Source organism: Hylobates moloch, unplaced genomic scaffold, assembly GCF_009828535.3.
Source record: "Hylobates moloch isolate HMO894 unplaced genomic scaffold, HMol_V3 SCAFFOLD_4, whole genome shotgun sequence".
In the NCBI taxonomy this organism is placed as follows: Eukaryota; Metazoa; Chordata; class Mammalia; order Primates; family Hylobatidae; genus Hylobates; species Hylobates moloch.
The window spans coordinates 104,454,464-104,470,923 of NW_026652279.1; the positions used below are offsets into that span (position 1 = coordinate 104,454,464).

Sequence of the window (16,460 nt, forward strand, 5' to 3'; positions counted from 1 at the left end):
AAGAAAGTCAATGGTGGCTTGATGGGGATAGCATTGAATCTATAAATTACTTTGGACAGTATGGCCATTTTCACGATATTGATTCTTCCTATCCATAAGTATGGAATGTTTTTCCATTTGTTTGTGTCTTCCCTTATTTCCTTGAGCAGTGATTTATAGTCCTCCTTGAAGAGGTCCTTCACATCCCTTGTAAGTTGTATTCCTAGGTATTTTATTCTCTTTGTAGCAATTGTGAATGGGAGTTTGCTCATGATTTGGCTCTTTGTTTGTCTATTATTGGGATATAGGAATGCTTGTGATTTTTGCACATTGATTTTGTATCCTGAGACTTTGGCTGAAGTTGTTTATCAGCTTAAGGAGTTTTTGGGCTGAGACGATGGGATTTTCTAAATATACAATCATGTCATCTGCAAACAGAGATAATTTGACTTCCTCTCTTCCTATTTGAATACCTTTATTTCTTTCCCTTGCTTGATTGGCCTGGCCAGAACTTCCAATACTATGTTGGATAGGAGTGATGAGAGAGGGCATCCTAGTCTTGTGCTGGTTTTCAAAGGGAACGCTTCCAGCTTTTGCTTATTCAGTATGATATTGGCTGTGGGTTTGTCATAAATAGCTCTTATTATTTTGAGATACGTTCCATCGATACCTAGTTTATTGAGAGTTTTTAGCATGAAGGAGTGTTGAATTTTATCAAAGGCCTTTTCTGTATCTATTGAGATAATCATGTGGTTTTTGCTATTGGTTCTGTTTATGTGATGGATTACGTTTACTGATTTGCGTATGCTGAACCAGCCTTGCATCTCAGGGATGAAGCTGACTTGATTGTGGTGGATAAGCTTTCTGATGTGCCGCTGGATTCAGTTTGCGAGTATTTTATTGAGGATTTTTGCATCAATGTTCATCAGAGATATTGGCCTGAAATTTTCTTTTTTTTGTTGTGTCTCTCTGCCCAGTTTTGGTATCAGGATGATGCTGGCCTCATAAAGTGAGTTAGGGAGGGTTTCATATTTTTCTCTTGTTTGGAATACTTTCAGAAGGAATCTTACCAGCTCCTCCTTGTACTTCTGGTAGAATTCGGCTGTGAATCTGCCTGGTCCTGGGCTTTTTTTGAACTTTTTTTTAACTTGTTATTGGTGTATTGGGATTCTACTTCTTCCTGGTTTAGTCTTAGGTGGGTGTATGTGACCAGGAATTTATCCATTTCTTCTAGATTTTCTAGTTTATTTGCATAGAAGTGTATATAGTATTCTCTGATGGTAGTTTGTATTTCTGTGGGATCAGTGGTCATATCCCCTTTATTGTGTCTATTTGATTCTTCTTTATTTTCTTCTTTATTAGTCTGGCTAGTGGTCTATCTATTTTGTTAATCTTTTCAAAAAACCACCTTCTGGATTCATTGATTTTTTGAAGGGTTTTTCGTGTCTCTCTCTCCTTCAGTTCTGCTCTGATCTTAGTTATTTTTTGTCTTCTGCTAGCTTTTGAATTTGTTTGCTCTTGCTTCTCTAGTTCTTTTAATTGTGATGTTAGGGTGTCAATTTTAGATCTTTTCCACTTTCTCCTGTGGGCATTTAGTGCTATAAATGCCCCTCTAAACACTACTTTAGCTGTGTCCCAGAGATTCTGGTACATTGTGTCTTCATTCTCATTTTGGTTTCAAATAACTTATTTATTTCTGCTTTAACCCAGTAGTCATCCAGGAACAGGTTGTTCAGTTTCCATGTAGTTGTGCGGTTTTGAGTGAGTTTCTTAATCCTGAGTTCTAATTTGTTTGCACTGTGGTCTGAGAGACAGTTTCTTATGATTTCCATTCTTTTGCATTTGCTGAGGAGTGTTTTACTTCCAATTATGTGGTTGATTTTAGAATAAGTGCTATGTGGTGCTGAGAAGAATGTAGATTCTGTCAATTTGGGGTGGAGAGTTCTGTAGATGTCTATTAGGTCCACTTGGTGCAGAGCTGAGTTCAAGTCCTGAATATCCTTGTTAATTTTCTGTCTCGTTGATCTGTCTAATATTGACAGTGGGGGTGTTAAAGTCTCCCACTATTATTGTGTGGGCATCTGAGTCTCTTTGCAGGTCTCTAAGAACTTGCTTTATGAATCTGGGTGCTCCTGTATTGGGAGCATATATATTTAGGATAGTTAGTTCTTCTTGTTCCATTAATCCCTTTACCATTATGTAATGCCCTTCTTTGTCTTCTTTTATCTTTGTTGGTTTAAAGTCTGTTTTATCAGAAACTAGGATTGCAACCCCTGCTTCTTTTTTGCTTTCAATTTGCTTGGTAAATCTTCCTCCATCCCTTTATTTTGAGCCAATAAGTGTCTTTGCATGTGAGATGGGTCTCCTGAATACAGCACACTGATGGGTCTTGACTCTTTATCCAATTTGCCAGTCTGTGCCTTTTAATTGGGTCACTTAGCCCATTTACATTTAAGGTTAATAGTGTAATGTGTGAACTTGATCCTGTTGTTATGATGCTAGATGGTTATTTTTCCCATTAGTTGATGCAGTTTCTTCATAGTGTCAATGACCTTTACATTTTGGTTGGTTTTTGCAGTGGCTGGTACTAGTTTTTCCTTTCCATATTTAGTGCTTCTTTCATAAGCTCTTGTAAGGCAGGCCTGGTGATGACAAAAATCCCTCAGCATTTGCTTGTCTGTAAGGGATTTTATTTCTCCTTCACTTACGAAGCTTAGTTTGGCTGGATATGAAATTCTGGGTTGAAAATTCTTTTATTTAAGAGTGTTGAGTATTGGCCCCCACTCTCTTCTGGCTTGTAGGGTTTCTGCAGAGAGATCCACTGCTAGTCTGATGGGGCTCCCTTTGTGGGTAATCAGACCTTTCTCTCTGAATGCCCTTAACATTTTTTCCTGCATTTTAACCTTGGTGAATCTGATGATTATGTGTCTTGGGATTGCTCTTCTCGAGGAGCATCTTTGTGATGTTCTCTGTATTTCCTGAATTTGAATGCTGGCTTGTCTTGCTAGGATGGGGAAGTTCTCCTGGATAATACCCTGAAGTACATTTTCCAACTTGGTTCTATTCTCCCCATCACTTTCAGGTACACCAATCAAACGTAGGTTCGGTCTTTTCACATAGTCCCATATTTCTTGGAGGCTTTGTTTGTTCCTTTTCATTCTTTTTTCTCTAATCTTGTCTTCACACTTTATTTCATTAAGTTTATCTTCAATCTCTGATATCCTTTCTTCTGCTTGATCTATTTGGCTATTGATACTTGTGTATGCTTCACAAGGTTCTCATGCTGTGTTTTTCAGCTCCATCAGGTCATTTATGTTCTCTAAACTGGTTATTCTAGTTAGCAATTCCTGTAACCTTTTTTCAAGATTCTTAGCTTCCATGCATTGGGTTAGAACATGCTCCTTTAGTTCGAAGGAGTTTGTTATTACTCCCCCTTCTGAAGCCTACTTCTGTCAATTTGTCACACTCATTCTCCATCCAGTTTTGTTCCCTTGCTGGTGAGGAGTTGTGATCATTTGGAGGAGAAGAGGTATTCTGGTTTTTGGAATTTTCAGCCTTTTTGCACTAGTTTTTCCTCATCTTCATGGGTTTATCTACCTTTGGTCTTTGCTGTTGGTGACCTACAAATGGAGTTTTTGCATGGTCGTCCTTTTCATTGATGTTGATGCTATTGCTTTCTGTTTGTTAGTTTTCCTTCTAACAGTCAGGGCCCTGTTCTGCAGGTCTGCTGGAGTTTGCTGGGGATCCACTCCAGACCTTGTTTACCCGGGTATCACCAGTGAAGACTGCAGAACAGCAAAGATTGCTGCCTGTTCCTTCCTATGGAAGCTTCATCCCAGAGGGGCACCCACCAGATGCCAGCTGGAGCTCTCCTGTATGAGGTGTCTGTTGACCCCTGCTGGGAAGTGTCTTCCTGTCAGGAGGCACAGGGGTCAGGGACCCACTTGAGGAGGTAGTCTGTCCCTTAGCAGAGCTGGAGCACTGTGCTGGGAGGTCCACTCCTCTCTTCAGAGCCAGCAGGCAGGAATGTTTAAGTCTGCTGAAGCTGTGCTCACAGCCGCCCCTTCTCCCAGGGAGTTTTATCTATAGGCCCCTGACTGGGGCTGCTGCTTTTCCTTCAGAGATACCCTGCCCAGAGAGGAGGAATCTAGACAGGCAGTCTGGCTACAGCACCTTTGTGGCACTGTGGTTTGCTCTGCCCAGTCCAAACTTCCAGGCAGATTTGTTTACACTGTGAGCGGAAAACCACCTACTCAAGCCTCAGTAATGGCAGATGCCCCTCTCCCCACCAAGCTCCAGCTTCCCAGGTCAACTTCAGACTGCTGTGCTGGCAGCAAGAATTTCAAGCCATGGACCTTAGCTTGCTGGCTTCCATGGGGGTGGTATCCACTGAGCAAGACCACTTGGCTCCCTGGCTTTAGCCCCCTTTCCAGGGGAGTGAACGGTTCTGTCTTGCTGGCGTTCCAGGTGCCACTGGGGTATGAAAAGAAACTCCTGCAGCTAGCTTTGTGTCTGCCCAAATGCCCCCCAGTTTTGTATTTGAAACCAGGGCCCTTGTGGTGTAAGCACCTGAGGGAATCTCCTGGTCTGTGGGTTGCAAAGACCATGGGAAAAGTATAGTATCAGAGCTGGATAGCGCAGTCCCTCATGGCACGGTTTCTCATGGCTTCCCTTGGCTAGGGGAAGGAGTTCCCTGACCCCTCACACTTTCTGGGTGAGGTGATGCCCCACCCTTCTTCTGCTCACCCTTTGTGGGCTGCACCCACTGTCTAACCAGTCCCAATGAGATGAACCACGTACCTCAGTTGGAAGTGCAGAAATCACCCCTCTTCTGCATTGGTCTGGCTGGGAGCTATAGATTGGAGCTGTTCCTATTCAGCCATCTTGCCCGGGAATCAGTGTTGATCTTTTAAATGTTTACAAAGTTGCATTGATAATCCATTGTGGAGTGCCGCATGGTATATATTATCCAATTCACTTTTAAAAAAATCAGAATACACTTGGAGAATGTTTTTATAGCCAGGGACCTAAAAAAACACTTTGATATTCACTATGAATTTGAATATGACTGGGTATATTCAGGGGATGACTGGACTGGCTCACTGGATGCCTATTTGCATGAAGACTTCCCAGGAGTTTTGTTAGAAGGTCAATGACTTGCTGTAGTAAGACTAATATCCTGCTCCAGAATTATGACCATATGTCTTTGTGAAACTGAAGCCTCCCCTTATTCAGCCAAGCAGTATTCCGGGTGGGAATGGAACATATCCAAGGACAGAAAGAATTGTGATGCATGAATTTCATCTGTAGGTAATGACTGAATAAAAGGGATAATGTTCTATTATAGCACAGTGTGGGCTGCTTGAATTCCCTTTTCGTTACAGAGATCAAGGGAAGAAATCATAGATTTCAGAAAATCATGGATTTGAGTACTGACTCTCCTACTTAACAGTTATGCTTATTAGGATGTGCTTTTAGAGAACCATTGCTAGTCCCTAATGAAAAATCTTTTTTGGTAAATTATGATTTTTAAAAATAACCTGACCTCAAGTCTAGAATTCTCTGTGAGTTCCCAGTGGACTTACTCTAGTTTCTTTTGATATCTTATCTCTTTCTTCTATAGATTTTATTTGAGATTATAGGGTTGAAACTAAATCTCTGGATATTCCCTTCTCAAGTCCACTTTAGACTTTTTTCCCGAATTGTTTGAAATTCGTTTTTCCAAAGTCTTAGCACGTATCTGACCACATCCAGTTTTTCTTTTGCTGATAGTCACTGCTTCTAAGTGTCCCAAGTAGTTTTCACTCACTAAAAGTGGTTCTTATAATCCAAACTAAGACTGACTCTAAATATCCCTATTTTTGTGACCAGTGGCTCCTATAGGTTTGGTGTACGTGACAGTTTTTGTTTTGGAATCTCAGAAAAGTAGGGGTATTCTATGAAGAGGTCAAAGAAAAAACAAGATAATAAGGAATAACTAACTCCCCCTCCCCCACCAAAAAATTTGAGCTCAAGGGACTACATAGCTCAATGGGAAATGAAATTCAACCAAGACACTAGAAGACTAAATAGAGTCCAGGGGATAAACAGCAGTAGAGTGGGGAGAGGGACAATGCCTTCTCTTCCTTAAAGAGCATGGAGGTCCTCTGAGGGCTTGGGTAGTCAAGTGGCATGTCTGTGCCTGGCAGAGACATCCTCACGGGCATCTCTGCAGCTAAGAGAATCCTGGCAAAAGGATGTGAGCAGAGCATTTCCTTCTGGGTTCATAGTTTTTCGGGAAAGTGTGTACCTTCATGACGTACAGTGGCACTCTCCCTCTAGCAGGTGGGTTTCTTTGAATTAGAGTTTAACTTCATCTTGGCTTCCAATCAGGAGTCCCTCTTCCTCACTTGGTATCACCCATGAGGTCACATTTACCCTGATATTCCATGAAAACACTTTATCACCCACCTTCTAAACAGCCAATGTCTTAAGCAGTGAGTCTCATTGCTGTACCAATATTTCAACTGTGAAATAGTACATCTTTTCTACTAATAGTTGACATTGTATTCCCTATAGCAATTAGATTATGGGTGTTTCTATTCCATTTTTTTTTGTAATCAGTTTAAATTCTTTTTGAAATGTTAAACTAGTCCTTGGGAAAACACTTTTTGTCCCAAACTTAGGATATACATTACTTCCTCATTCTTAAATTTTAAAATAGGTCTACAAATTTAGATCTCATTCTTCGATACCATCTACATAGCTAGTTTTATCTTATTTCCTCTTTTCTTATAAAATGACAACTTTCAGTGATGTTAGGTAAACATTGACTGCATGTCTAAGTCCTTCAGTCTCCTGCCTGACTTCGTAGGTCCCAAAGGTACCTCTTAGATTTGTGTTTGTGTTAGAGAGTGTCCACCATCTGTCGGCCTCATGTTCATTCTTCTATACCCTTCTCTTTATCAGAGTAGTAGGAAGACTGCAAAATACATTTCCCAAAATCCCTTGCTAGCTGGCATCCAATGGAGGGCAGGACATGAAGGCTGGAGGGAAGAAGCCATTTTTTAAAAATATTTTCTGCTTGCACCTGTGGCAGTGCCAGCAGCAGCAGCCACACGGACAGCAACAGTGGTGACAGCAACAGTAAGATTAGCAGTTTGGGCAAGAACATAGAAGCAAGGGTGCCTGGTGAGCACAGGTTCCTGAGGTGCTGCTCAGGCAGCAGTTCTCCAAAGGAAGTAGACTCTATGGCACAGTGTCCATGGGCTGTGGGTAAAATCATTTTCCCTTTTGTCCTCCAGCTCTATGTGCAATCACAGTTTAGTGCAATTGCCAATCCTTGGATAACCTAACCCTCCTTGTTTTACTCCTCTAACCCATTTCTATATTTTCATAACAGATTCCTTACATTAAATGCCCTCTGTCAAACATAGATCTGTTACTGTTCTCCTGATTGAGTAGGGTCCAATACAAGCTGGTAGGAATTTCAGCATGTGTATGCAACATCAGCAGATGTGGTGCACCCAGAATGAATTTCATCGTGTCCTGAAAAAACATTTGAGGAAGACTCGATTGACAATGTCAACTCTGCACACCACGGTTCTTTATCTCTTGGTAAAGAATCATCAACCTCTCAGACCCAGTGAAAGATTTTATGTTATTCACCGGCATTTAAAGACACTTGTTTGTGCTGTGCTTGTTTCCCAGGAGGTACGCATTCAAATTACTGGAAAAAAAAATGCAAGACTTTTGCATCTGTTGAGCCCTTTCTTCTTTAAGGCGTATGATTCATCACTCTCATCTCCCTGCTTTTTTCTTCCCCTTAGTCTCCTAAGAATTTTGAATGTATTTTCTTTTGATATTTCTTCTTCCCTTTCCTTTAGGAACTCTTCGTCTTTGCAGATAAGCTGGCATTCAGAAGGAGGACACGAGAAAGAAAGGAAGCCAGTAGAATAATGCTATCACAGAAGAAAGGATGAGGTCAGTGTGGGCTCTAGTCTTATGCCACAGGTTAATTATCATCATATGTAGCCTCTAATTAAGATAAAATATGGAGAATATCTTAATTCCCCACAAAATGAAAAGGAACTTAGCTTAAACTATGGAATAATTTCATAGGTTACCACAGTCAAATTCATGCCCATACCTCTATAGTCAGGAACTCTTCCTTCAACATCCTGAGCAATGAGGAAGGGGACTACTGACTCCAAATTTTGGAAATATTTATGTCATGGCCCATTTCCCTGATGGATTTCTTGACCTTTTGTATTTAGAATCTCTGCCTCTATGCATGTTACCCCCCGATATCTGCATGTAACACAGATATGGTAGATTTAGAAGATGACACTTGATTAGACACAAAATTTGGAAGAAAAAAAATCAAACTGTGAAGCTGAATGTTACCCAGAAGTGAAGAAAGGCATGCAGCCAGATTTCCCCAGCTCTTTGTTTCATCACATGATGTTGCTTGGATATCAGCTTATCAACAGACTTCCACCACCACCACCAGCATATAAATAGAGTCTGCGTTAAGAAAACTACACTGAATAGGAATGGCAGCTTTTAAAAGTGGGGGAACTACAGTATAGGGTAAGTTCTTTTTAGGCAAATCTGTCTTTTTGTTTCAGATATATTATTTTGTAGATGTTTTTCTCCCTGAATTCCATGAGTATTTTAATCAAATTTTATCAGGTATAGGCCACTTGAATAGGTAAGATAAATTTATCCAGCGGTAGCCCCAGAAAAGCATACATGAATTGTTGCCATAAGAAAGAGCATCAGTCATTTCTTTATGCTATTTGAGGAGAGAAGAAATCTTTCCAGCTTGAAGCATATTTATTCTCTGTTCTACAGATCTGGAAACTGGGAGGAGGGATATTGAAATGATTTGAGTACAGGATAGAGCATAGGCATCAATCACAGAGAATATTAAAAGAGTATATCTTGGTTGGTATGGTTTCTGGAGTGCACATTGAAGGAAAGCAGTACTAACTAAAATATTTATAGTTTAATTTATACATTTATACAGCAGAAACAGTACACACGGAAATGTGGACTAATGTTTTCCTAATAAATTTCTCTTCTGGAAGAATGGAACCTTCGATGTGAGAACTCAAATCAGTCTCCACATGTATTACAATACTCCTTAAGCATGTGTATATTTGTGAATCTATGTGTGTGCATGTGTTTGTGTTCATGAACATGCATGAAGGTTGGGTAGAGAGAGAATAAACTGGCATAAAGTGAGAGCATTCTATATTCACGATTTCAGTGAATCAAACACCCAATGAGGTAGGCATTGTAACTGCTGTCTTAAGGATGAGAGGGCTGAGGCTTACAGAAGGAAAGAAACTCAAGTCTTTCTAGTTCTAAAGGCCATACAGCCTCTATTACAGTTTATTTTCTTCAGTTAGTATACTTGCAGGTATTAATAATAATAATCTATGTTTAGCAGATTGTTACTATGCTTGAGTTGCTGTGGTCTTACTTTCTATCATTCAGTAATTCACACTGCTAACGAAGACAAAGGAGTAAGCAGAGGGGAAAATACTCTGGGTTTGCACTCTGTGACTTGGCAACCTATTCCAATATGTCTGTTCTTGCTGGATTGTTAAATTCATATTATTATACACACTTCAGACTCTAAGCCCTAAATCACCAGGAAAGGAGACTTAATCATAGCAAATGTGACTCCTTTATTCTGTATCTTTGTCAGGCAAGTGGAAACATGACAAGTTTAATAGTTTATTTTATAGTACAATGCTATAAAATTGCACACCTAAATATGCAAGAAGTGGAGAATGATGTAAAGGCATACTATACTGCCACTAAAAATCATATTTTTAAGGAATATTTAATGATCTGAGAAAGTGCACAAAACATAAATTATGATCTCCCTTTTCTAAAATTACACACAATGTACACAGAAAAAAAAAATAAATAAATAAAAGGAAAGTGAAGCTCAGCATGGTGCCTCATACCTGAAATCCCAGCACTTTGGGAACCTGAGGTGGAGGATAACTTGAGCCCAGGAGTTTGAGACCAGCCCAGGGATCATAAGGGGATCTTATCTCTACTAACAATTTTAAAAGTAACTGGGTGAGGGGTGTGTACCTGTAGTCCCAGCTACTTAGGAGGCTGAGGTGGGAGGATGGCTTGAGCCCAGGAGTTCAAGACTGCAGTGAGCTATAATCACTCCACTGTGTTCCAGCCTGGATGGCAAAGTGAGACTCTGTCTCAAAAACTATGTGTAAATAAATAAACAAATAAAAGGAAATCAACCAAATGTGAACAATAATTATGGATAGTTAGATGCAAGTTGAGTATGCCTTATCCAAAATGCTTGGGACCAGAAGTGTTTTGAATTCCAGACTTTTTTTTTTTTTATTCTGGAAAATTTACATTATCTTTGCCAGTTGAGCCTCCAAAATTCAAAAATCCAAAATCCAATATGCTCCAATGAACATTGCCTTTGAGCATCATGTGGGCACTAAAAAAGTTTTGGATTTGGAGCATTTCAGATTTGGGACTTTTAGATTTGGGATGCTCAAATTGTATGAGTAATCTTATTTTCTTCTTCAAGTTTTAAATTTTTCCAAATCTTCCAAAACAATATATATTACTTTTAGAATCAGATATGAAAATATTATTTAAAATTATCAAAAAATTACTATTATAAAAATAGTATGCTCTACAACCCACCTGTTCCAAATGGTTAGAAAGACAAGGGCTCTGAATTATTCCTTAACTTCACAAATAATTAATAATTATTTTCATATATAAAGGATGAGAGTAGGAAAAGGTGTGGAATTAAGTAGTCTGGTGATGTCCAATTACTTGGAAACGTGAGCAAATGTTCTTATCCCTTAGAACAAATTACATTTTAAAAAATTCATTTACTTACTTATTTACTTAAGTACATCCCCAAAACTGGTTGAGCTAAAAGAAATTTTATGCTGTGCTTTGTTGTTTCTCGGAGGTATAGGATAAACGATGGGACAAAACAGGAAAAGACAACAAAAGCTTTGGAATGTTCCACAACTTCCTTTCATTCGAGTTCCTCCCTCCATCTGTGACACTTCCTTACTAAAGGTATGGCTTTTTTTTTTTTTTTTTTTTTTTTTTTCACAGATAGAGTGACCTGTCTGTCTCTCCTTCAAGGTTTGAGGAATTTTAATGCTGTCTTTGTTTACCTAGCATTAGGAAAAATATTGGCTGCATAATAAGCCCTTGCTGCATGTTGAAGGCCATTCATGAGTGAATGAATGAGCACTTGGGTAACCTCCTACACCTGTCCCATTTCAGGAGCTCTGGTAGACGGTCACTTCTTCATGGCTGACCCACTGTCAGTGATGGGAAACTCACTAATTGGCCACACTGTGGCTCCCTGTTGGAGAGCTGTTAGCTCCTTTTGGTCAAAGTTAGTTAAAGCCATTCTCATAAATAGGCTGTAAAAATTTCAGTTCTCTCCCAAACCCTCAAGGAAGGATCAACAACAAGGTAAAAATATTAGTAATGTTACCTGTTACTTCTCACTGGGAAAGTTTAGGGTTTTACTAAGGAAAAGAGGTAGGCATTTTTTGCTTTGTAAAATAAAATCATCACTTTTAAGATTTGTATCTTCTAAGGAAACTCCCACTGCACTTTGGAGTTCTGCTCTTGAAATTGGCTTACAATTTTCATATTATCTTGTTCTCAATCATTTTAAAAGGCAAAATTAGTTATTCAGGAGTGGAATTCATTCTCTTCAAATATGTTATCCTTTAAAATATCTACTTCAGAAACTAAAGCTGAAATAGTGTCTCAAATTATGAAGTACTTGGCTTTGCTACTTTCACTCTAGATATATTTTCGATACTAAGTTTAAGGCCAAAAAAATAAAACAAAACAAAACACTAACTCACAGATTTCAGGCCCACACAAAATGTCTAACAGGTAAAAGTCACTTTGCTCTACCTTTACATATAATTATCTGAAGTTTAGTTTTTATTGCGTAGTTATCAACTCGTTTTGAAAATTCTGTGGTTTTGAATTTTTTCGCCTAGGGTGAACTTATTTTATCTTGATTTTTCTAAAATGTTGATGCCACTATCTGTTTCCCTATCTGTAAAGTGAACACAATAAATTGCTCATCTCATAGGATTGTTGAAACTTAAGAGATTATGCATGCAAAATACATGCAAATGCAAATGCAAAATGCTGAGCACAGTATATAATGAACACTTAAGATATATTAGGTATGTAATAGTAATTGAAATCCTGACCCTTCTTGTTTCTTTCTACCTTTAAGAAAGTAGCCTTCTAAATGGTCTCTCCACCAATGGTCTCTTTCCTCAAGCCCATTCTCCACTGCAGGGCCATTTTTTTTAATGCAAATCTGGTGAGTTAAGAGTATGGTGTTTGGGGTTGGATCATTTGTTGGAAGGGCATAGAAAGCTGTCCTGTGCATTGCAGGATGCTGAGCACATCCCAGGCCTCTACTCACTGAATGCCAGGAGCACCCCCTCCTCCTCCCACCAATTAGGACAATAAAAAAATTTTGCAGGCATTGCCAAATGTCCCCTGGGGTCAAAATCATCCCTGTTGAGAGCCACTGCCTTAAATAAAGACCTTTGGTGGCTCCTCATAGAATATTTAATCCTTAAACTCAACATAGTTAAAAGGTTTCCATCATCTTCCCCTAACAGTCTTTTCACAATCAGACTCTGTTTTCTTTGAACTAAAAAAAAAAAAAAGTTAGAATTTCTAACAGGTTTCCAGGTGTTGTGCATGCCGTTTGAGAACCAGTATTCTAGTCCCTTAAGGAAACTCCTCATCTAAGACTCAGATAAGATGATCATCTCATTTAGAAAACCTTCCTTGACTGCTTAGGGAGCTGGTTTACATTCTTTGTTTTCATGGCACCTTTTTACTAATGATATAATGAATCCTTATCACATTACTCATCCATCTATCTCCCTTGCTTACTGAGAACTTTCAGTGGAAAATTTTCTACCAGTCCAGAGGCCTAGCATACTTCAGCTCTGTGTAGCTTATTACAACCTACTTTCCTCAATAAGGATCAAAGAAATTATAAGATCCTGGAAATTCTTAGATGTCCCTCAGTTCAAAACAATTACCTACAATTTTTTAGTCACATATTTTCATCATCATACAGATTAGCGGAAAACCAAGCAAATAAAGAGAGGAAACTCCCCAATTGTTATTTTCCAATTGTTGCACATTAAAAATATATATATGTTTAGCAAGAAAAGCTTCTTATTTCCATAAAAGTTAGCTTTGAATACGTCACAATTTGAATGCTGTGGAATGCCACATACTCATCAAAATCACCTGTTCTGTTCCGACAGGACCTCAACCAAGGGCAACAGCGCTACTTTTACAGCATCATGAGGATTTACAACTCCAGGCCCCAGTGGGAGGCCCTGCAGACCCGATACATTCACAGCCTTCAGCACCAACAGCTGCTTGGTAAGTTTAACTACGTGATCCAAACTAAGCACCTAAGGAATCAACTCGTGCTGTAGCCAAAAGTCGTTTCCAGATAAATAATTCAAGCACAATGACATCTACTGGCGTGCTATTTTATCAACATAGCTGGTGAGCCAAGTTTCAAAGTGCTTATTCTTGACAATGGAAACCAAGGTTTTATGGGTAAATTAATAGGGTTTAAAGAAATTCGAGTATGGATTGTGGTAAAATGTTAACTCTCTGAGATTTGTGAGAACTTAATCAAGTAAATCAATGGGACTGGGCTTAGAAAACCAGGCGAGGCTCAAAGCACAGCTCAGCTCCTTGCTGTGTGCCAACTCAGAGGCTTGGTTTATTCACAACAATAATAGTTACATTTATTGCTCATTGACCACGCTCCAGACATTGTGCTAAGAGCTTTACATACAATATCTCATTTTCTCTCCACTTTATGGCTGTAGAAAATGGAAGCTCAGGCAGGTTGTGTAACTTGATCAAGATCACACACAGGTAATAAATGTCAGGACTTCAAGCCAGAGCTGTCACCTCCAAAGATTATGCATTTTCAGCCCCGTCCTCTGCTGTCTCTCCTCTTCTTTCAACCTCTTTAGATTTTACGAAGCACAAATGAAATAATGGTTGTGAAAGACGTTCACAAATTATAAGCATCAACTTACCGAAAGGCATAATTGTTGTAAAGTCCCTTTTCTTGCAGGAAATGCTTTCAGTTGCTGGCTGCCCTTCATCATACCGTTCTCCTAACTCCACTAGAGTGCTTTTTAAACAAAAATCTACTCACTTGGCTTTAGCACATCTACTTTATGCTGTTGTTTTTGTATTTACACAAAAGGAAGGCATGGTTTTTGCAATTGATTTAATAAAAACAATAACAATAGTTACCTTTTATTGAGGGCTTCCTGTGTGTCAGGTGCTCTTCTAAGAACTTTGCAGGTATTGTATTTAACACTCAAACACCTCTTTGTGGCAGGTGTCTTTATGACCTACAGTTTACAGAAGAGAAAACTAAAACATGGACAAGTTAAATAGCTTGACCAGGGTCATGCAACTATTTAATAGTAAACAGAGAAGCTGGGATTCAGTCTAGTCCCCATGGTTGTCTGAAGTGTCACTAGAAGCATCATCTAGTAGCTTTGTTTTTAGAGCAAAATTGCATAGAAGCCAATGAATCCAGAAGCAGAAATATTCAATGCTTAGTGCACATAAAATCCACCAGGTACCTTATTAAAATGCAGATTTCCAAGATTAACCCTCTGAGTTTCTGATTCAGAAGGTCTTTAGAGTCATAAATCTGCCTTTTTAATAAGGATTTTGAAAAAGCATGTGGCCTCAGCCCAATGATTCACCAGTTGGTGGTCTGCAGACTACACGTTGAGAAACACTGAGAGAGATCAAATATATCTTTCTGGTTTGAAGAAAGTTTTGATATTGAAGATATCATGGCTCAAGTCCCTTTCCAAATAATTTGACATGTTAATCAATGACTAAGTGTTTATTAACTTATTGAATGAGAAATGCAAAAGAAGAAAAATATACTTCCAGTCTTCAAAGATCATATAATCTGGGCATGCTCACCACAAGAGTAGAAGAAATTTTGTAAACATAAGTAAATATTTGCAGTTTTGTTTTCTTATTTGCCTTGTAAAATTGTTGATTTTGAAGTTTCTCTTATTTCTTTCCCTTAGGCTATATTACTCAACGGGAAGCCTTGTCTTATGCTGTTGTACTTAGGGATTCAACCAAGAGAGCCTCAGCCAAGATAGCTCCTCAAAGAACCATTCCCCGGAAGACTTCAGCCATGACAAGATGTCCCTCAGTACTACCTGTATCTGTGGTTCTACCTAGGGCCCAAAGTAAAAGGCGCCAAATGCTCAGGAACTGAGACTTGGTGCATTTTCAGAAACAGGAAGTTTTCCCATGTATCCCTGGTATCTAGTGGGTGCTTTGTGCATATTTGTTGAATGACAGTGAATAATTTCTAATATAAACCCCAGACCTAAAAATAATCTCTGATTCATATAAATTTTGCCAGCAAGACCAAGAGGTTTAAGAGCAATGGAGCCGAGATTAAGCAAGCCTTTCCACATAACATCCGTAGAGTAAAAGGACTTTTAAAGCTTTCAAAGTAAAAGTTTCCTTTGAATTAGAACCTCCTAGAGAAGTCCCCAAAACAGTGAAAGGGGACAAGTGACCAGAAGGGGCCAGGTCCTCTGTCACTGGGTGACCATTTCTTGCAAACTATCGTGTATACATTTTGAAAATATACGAAACAACACGGGATTAACACTGATCATAGAGGGCTTACAAAATCATATCATCCCAGCAAAAATTGGCCTATGTATTTCCTTCCTTTCCTCTTCCCCATCAGGCAATGGCATTTAATGTAGCCCCAAAGCTCTTCTAGTTCTCACCTGGCTTGATCACTTTGTGTCATCTTGAAACATGCACTTATCAGTCTACCATAGCTGAATTGCTTTTACGGAGCTGTAACTGGCCTTGACATGGGTAAGAGAATTCATGCACACATCTTTCCCTGGCAGCTGAAGAAACACTCTTAAAAGAATATGAAATAACCCCGAAGACTTTGTTTCAGTTCCAACCTTTCTGTGGCCTCAAATGTTTTAAGCAAAGCACATAAAACTGTACTAAGCAAAAAGTGAGATAGCAGTGAGTCAGTTCATCATACAAAGTCATAGTATTTCATTAGTTACATGTAATGGTTATTTTCATCACCAGAGATTGTGTGTGTGTGTGTGTGTGTGTGTGTGTGTGTGTGTATGTGTGTTAAAAATCAGTCACCAGTGCTCATGTAAAGTCAAAACAAAACAAAAAAATGCTTCTTCGTCATCATTTTAAGATATGTCACCCCATTCAAATCAGCTGATGCCTATGAAAGGAATTGGTTGAGGTGGAATATAAACTTTATTGACAAGGGATACGCTAACATTGATCTGAAAGGAATATGCTGCATTATTATCAGAAAAAAATCATTATCTTCTCTTTGCAATCAT

At 39.0% G+C, this 16,460-nt stretch overlaps 1 protein-coding gene across 2 annotated transcripts; it reads left to right on the forward strand.

Moving 5' to 3' along the window:
• The first annotated feature begins 8,468 nt into the window (after positions 1–8,468).
• FAM216B (family with sequence similarity 216 member B) lies at positions 8,469–15,354 on the forward strand. 2 transcript variants are annotated; one of them, XM_032149173.2, is made up of 4 exons: positions 8,469–8,550; positions 10,940–11,052; positions 13,311–13,431; positions 15,135–15,354. In XM_032149173.2, the coding sequence occupies exons 2-4, from the start codon at positions 10,954–10,956 to the stop codon at positions 15,329–15,331; spliced, it is 417 nt and encodes a 138-aa protein (XP_032005064.1). In that variant the 5' UTR covers positions 8,469–8,550; positions 10,940–10,953; the 3' UTR covers positions 15,332–15,354. The 2 variants fall into 2 exon arrangements, with proteins under 2 accessions (XP_032005064.1, XP_032005065.1); XM_032149174.2 differs by having other exon boundaries at positions 10,946–11,052.
• The last annotated feature ends 1,106 nt before the right edge of the window (positions 15,355–16,460 follow it).

What these genes read in the sequence shown, in the direction of transcription:
- FAM216B (XM_032149173.2), top strand. Translation starts at nt 10,954, where the DNA reads ATGGGACAAAACAGGAAAAGACAACAAAAGCTTTGGAATGTTCCACAA. An exon ending in GTGACACTTCCTTACTAAAG is followed by an intron (nt 11,053 to 13,310) that starts GTATGGCTTTTT and finishes CTGTTCCGACAG; the next exon opens with GACCTCAACCAAGGGCAACA. An exon ending in TCAGCACCAACAGCTGCTTG is followed by an intron (nt 13,432 to 15,134) that starts GTAAGTTTAACT and finishes TCTTTCCCTTAG; the next exon opens with GCTATATTACTCAACGGGAA.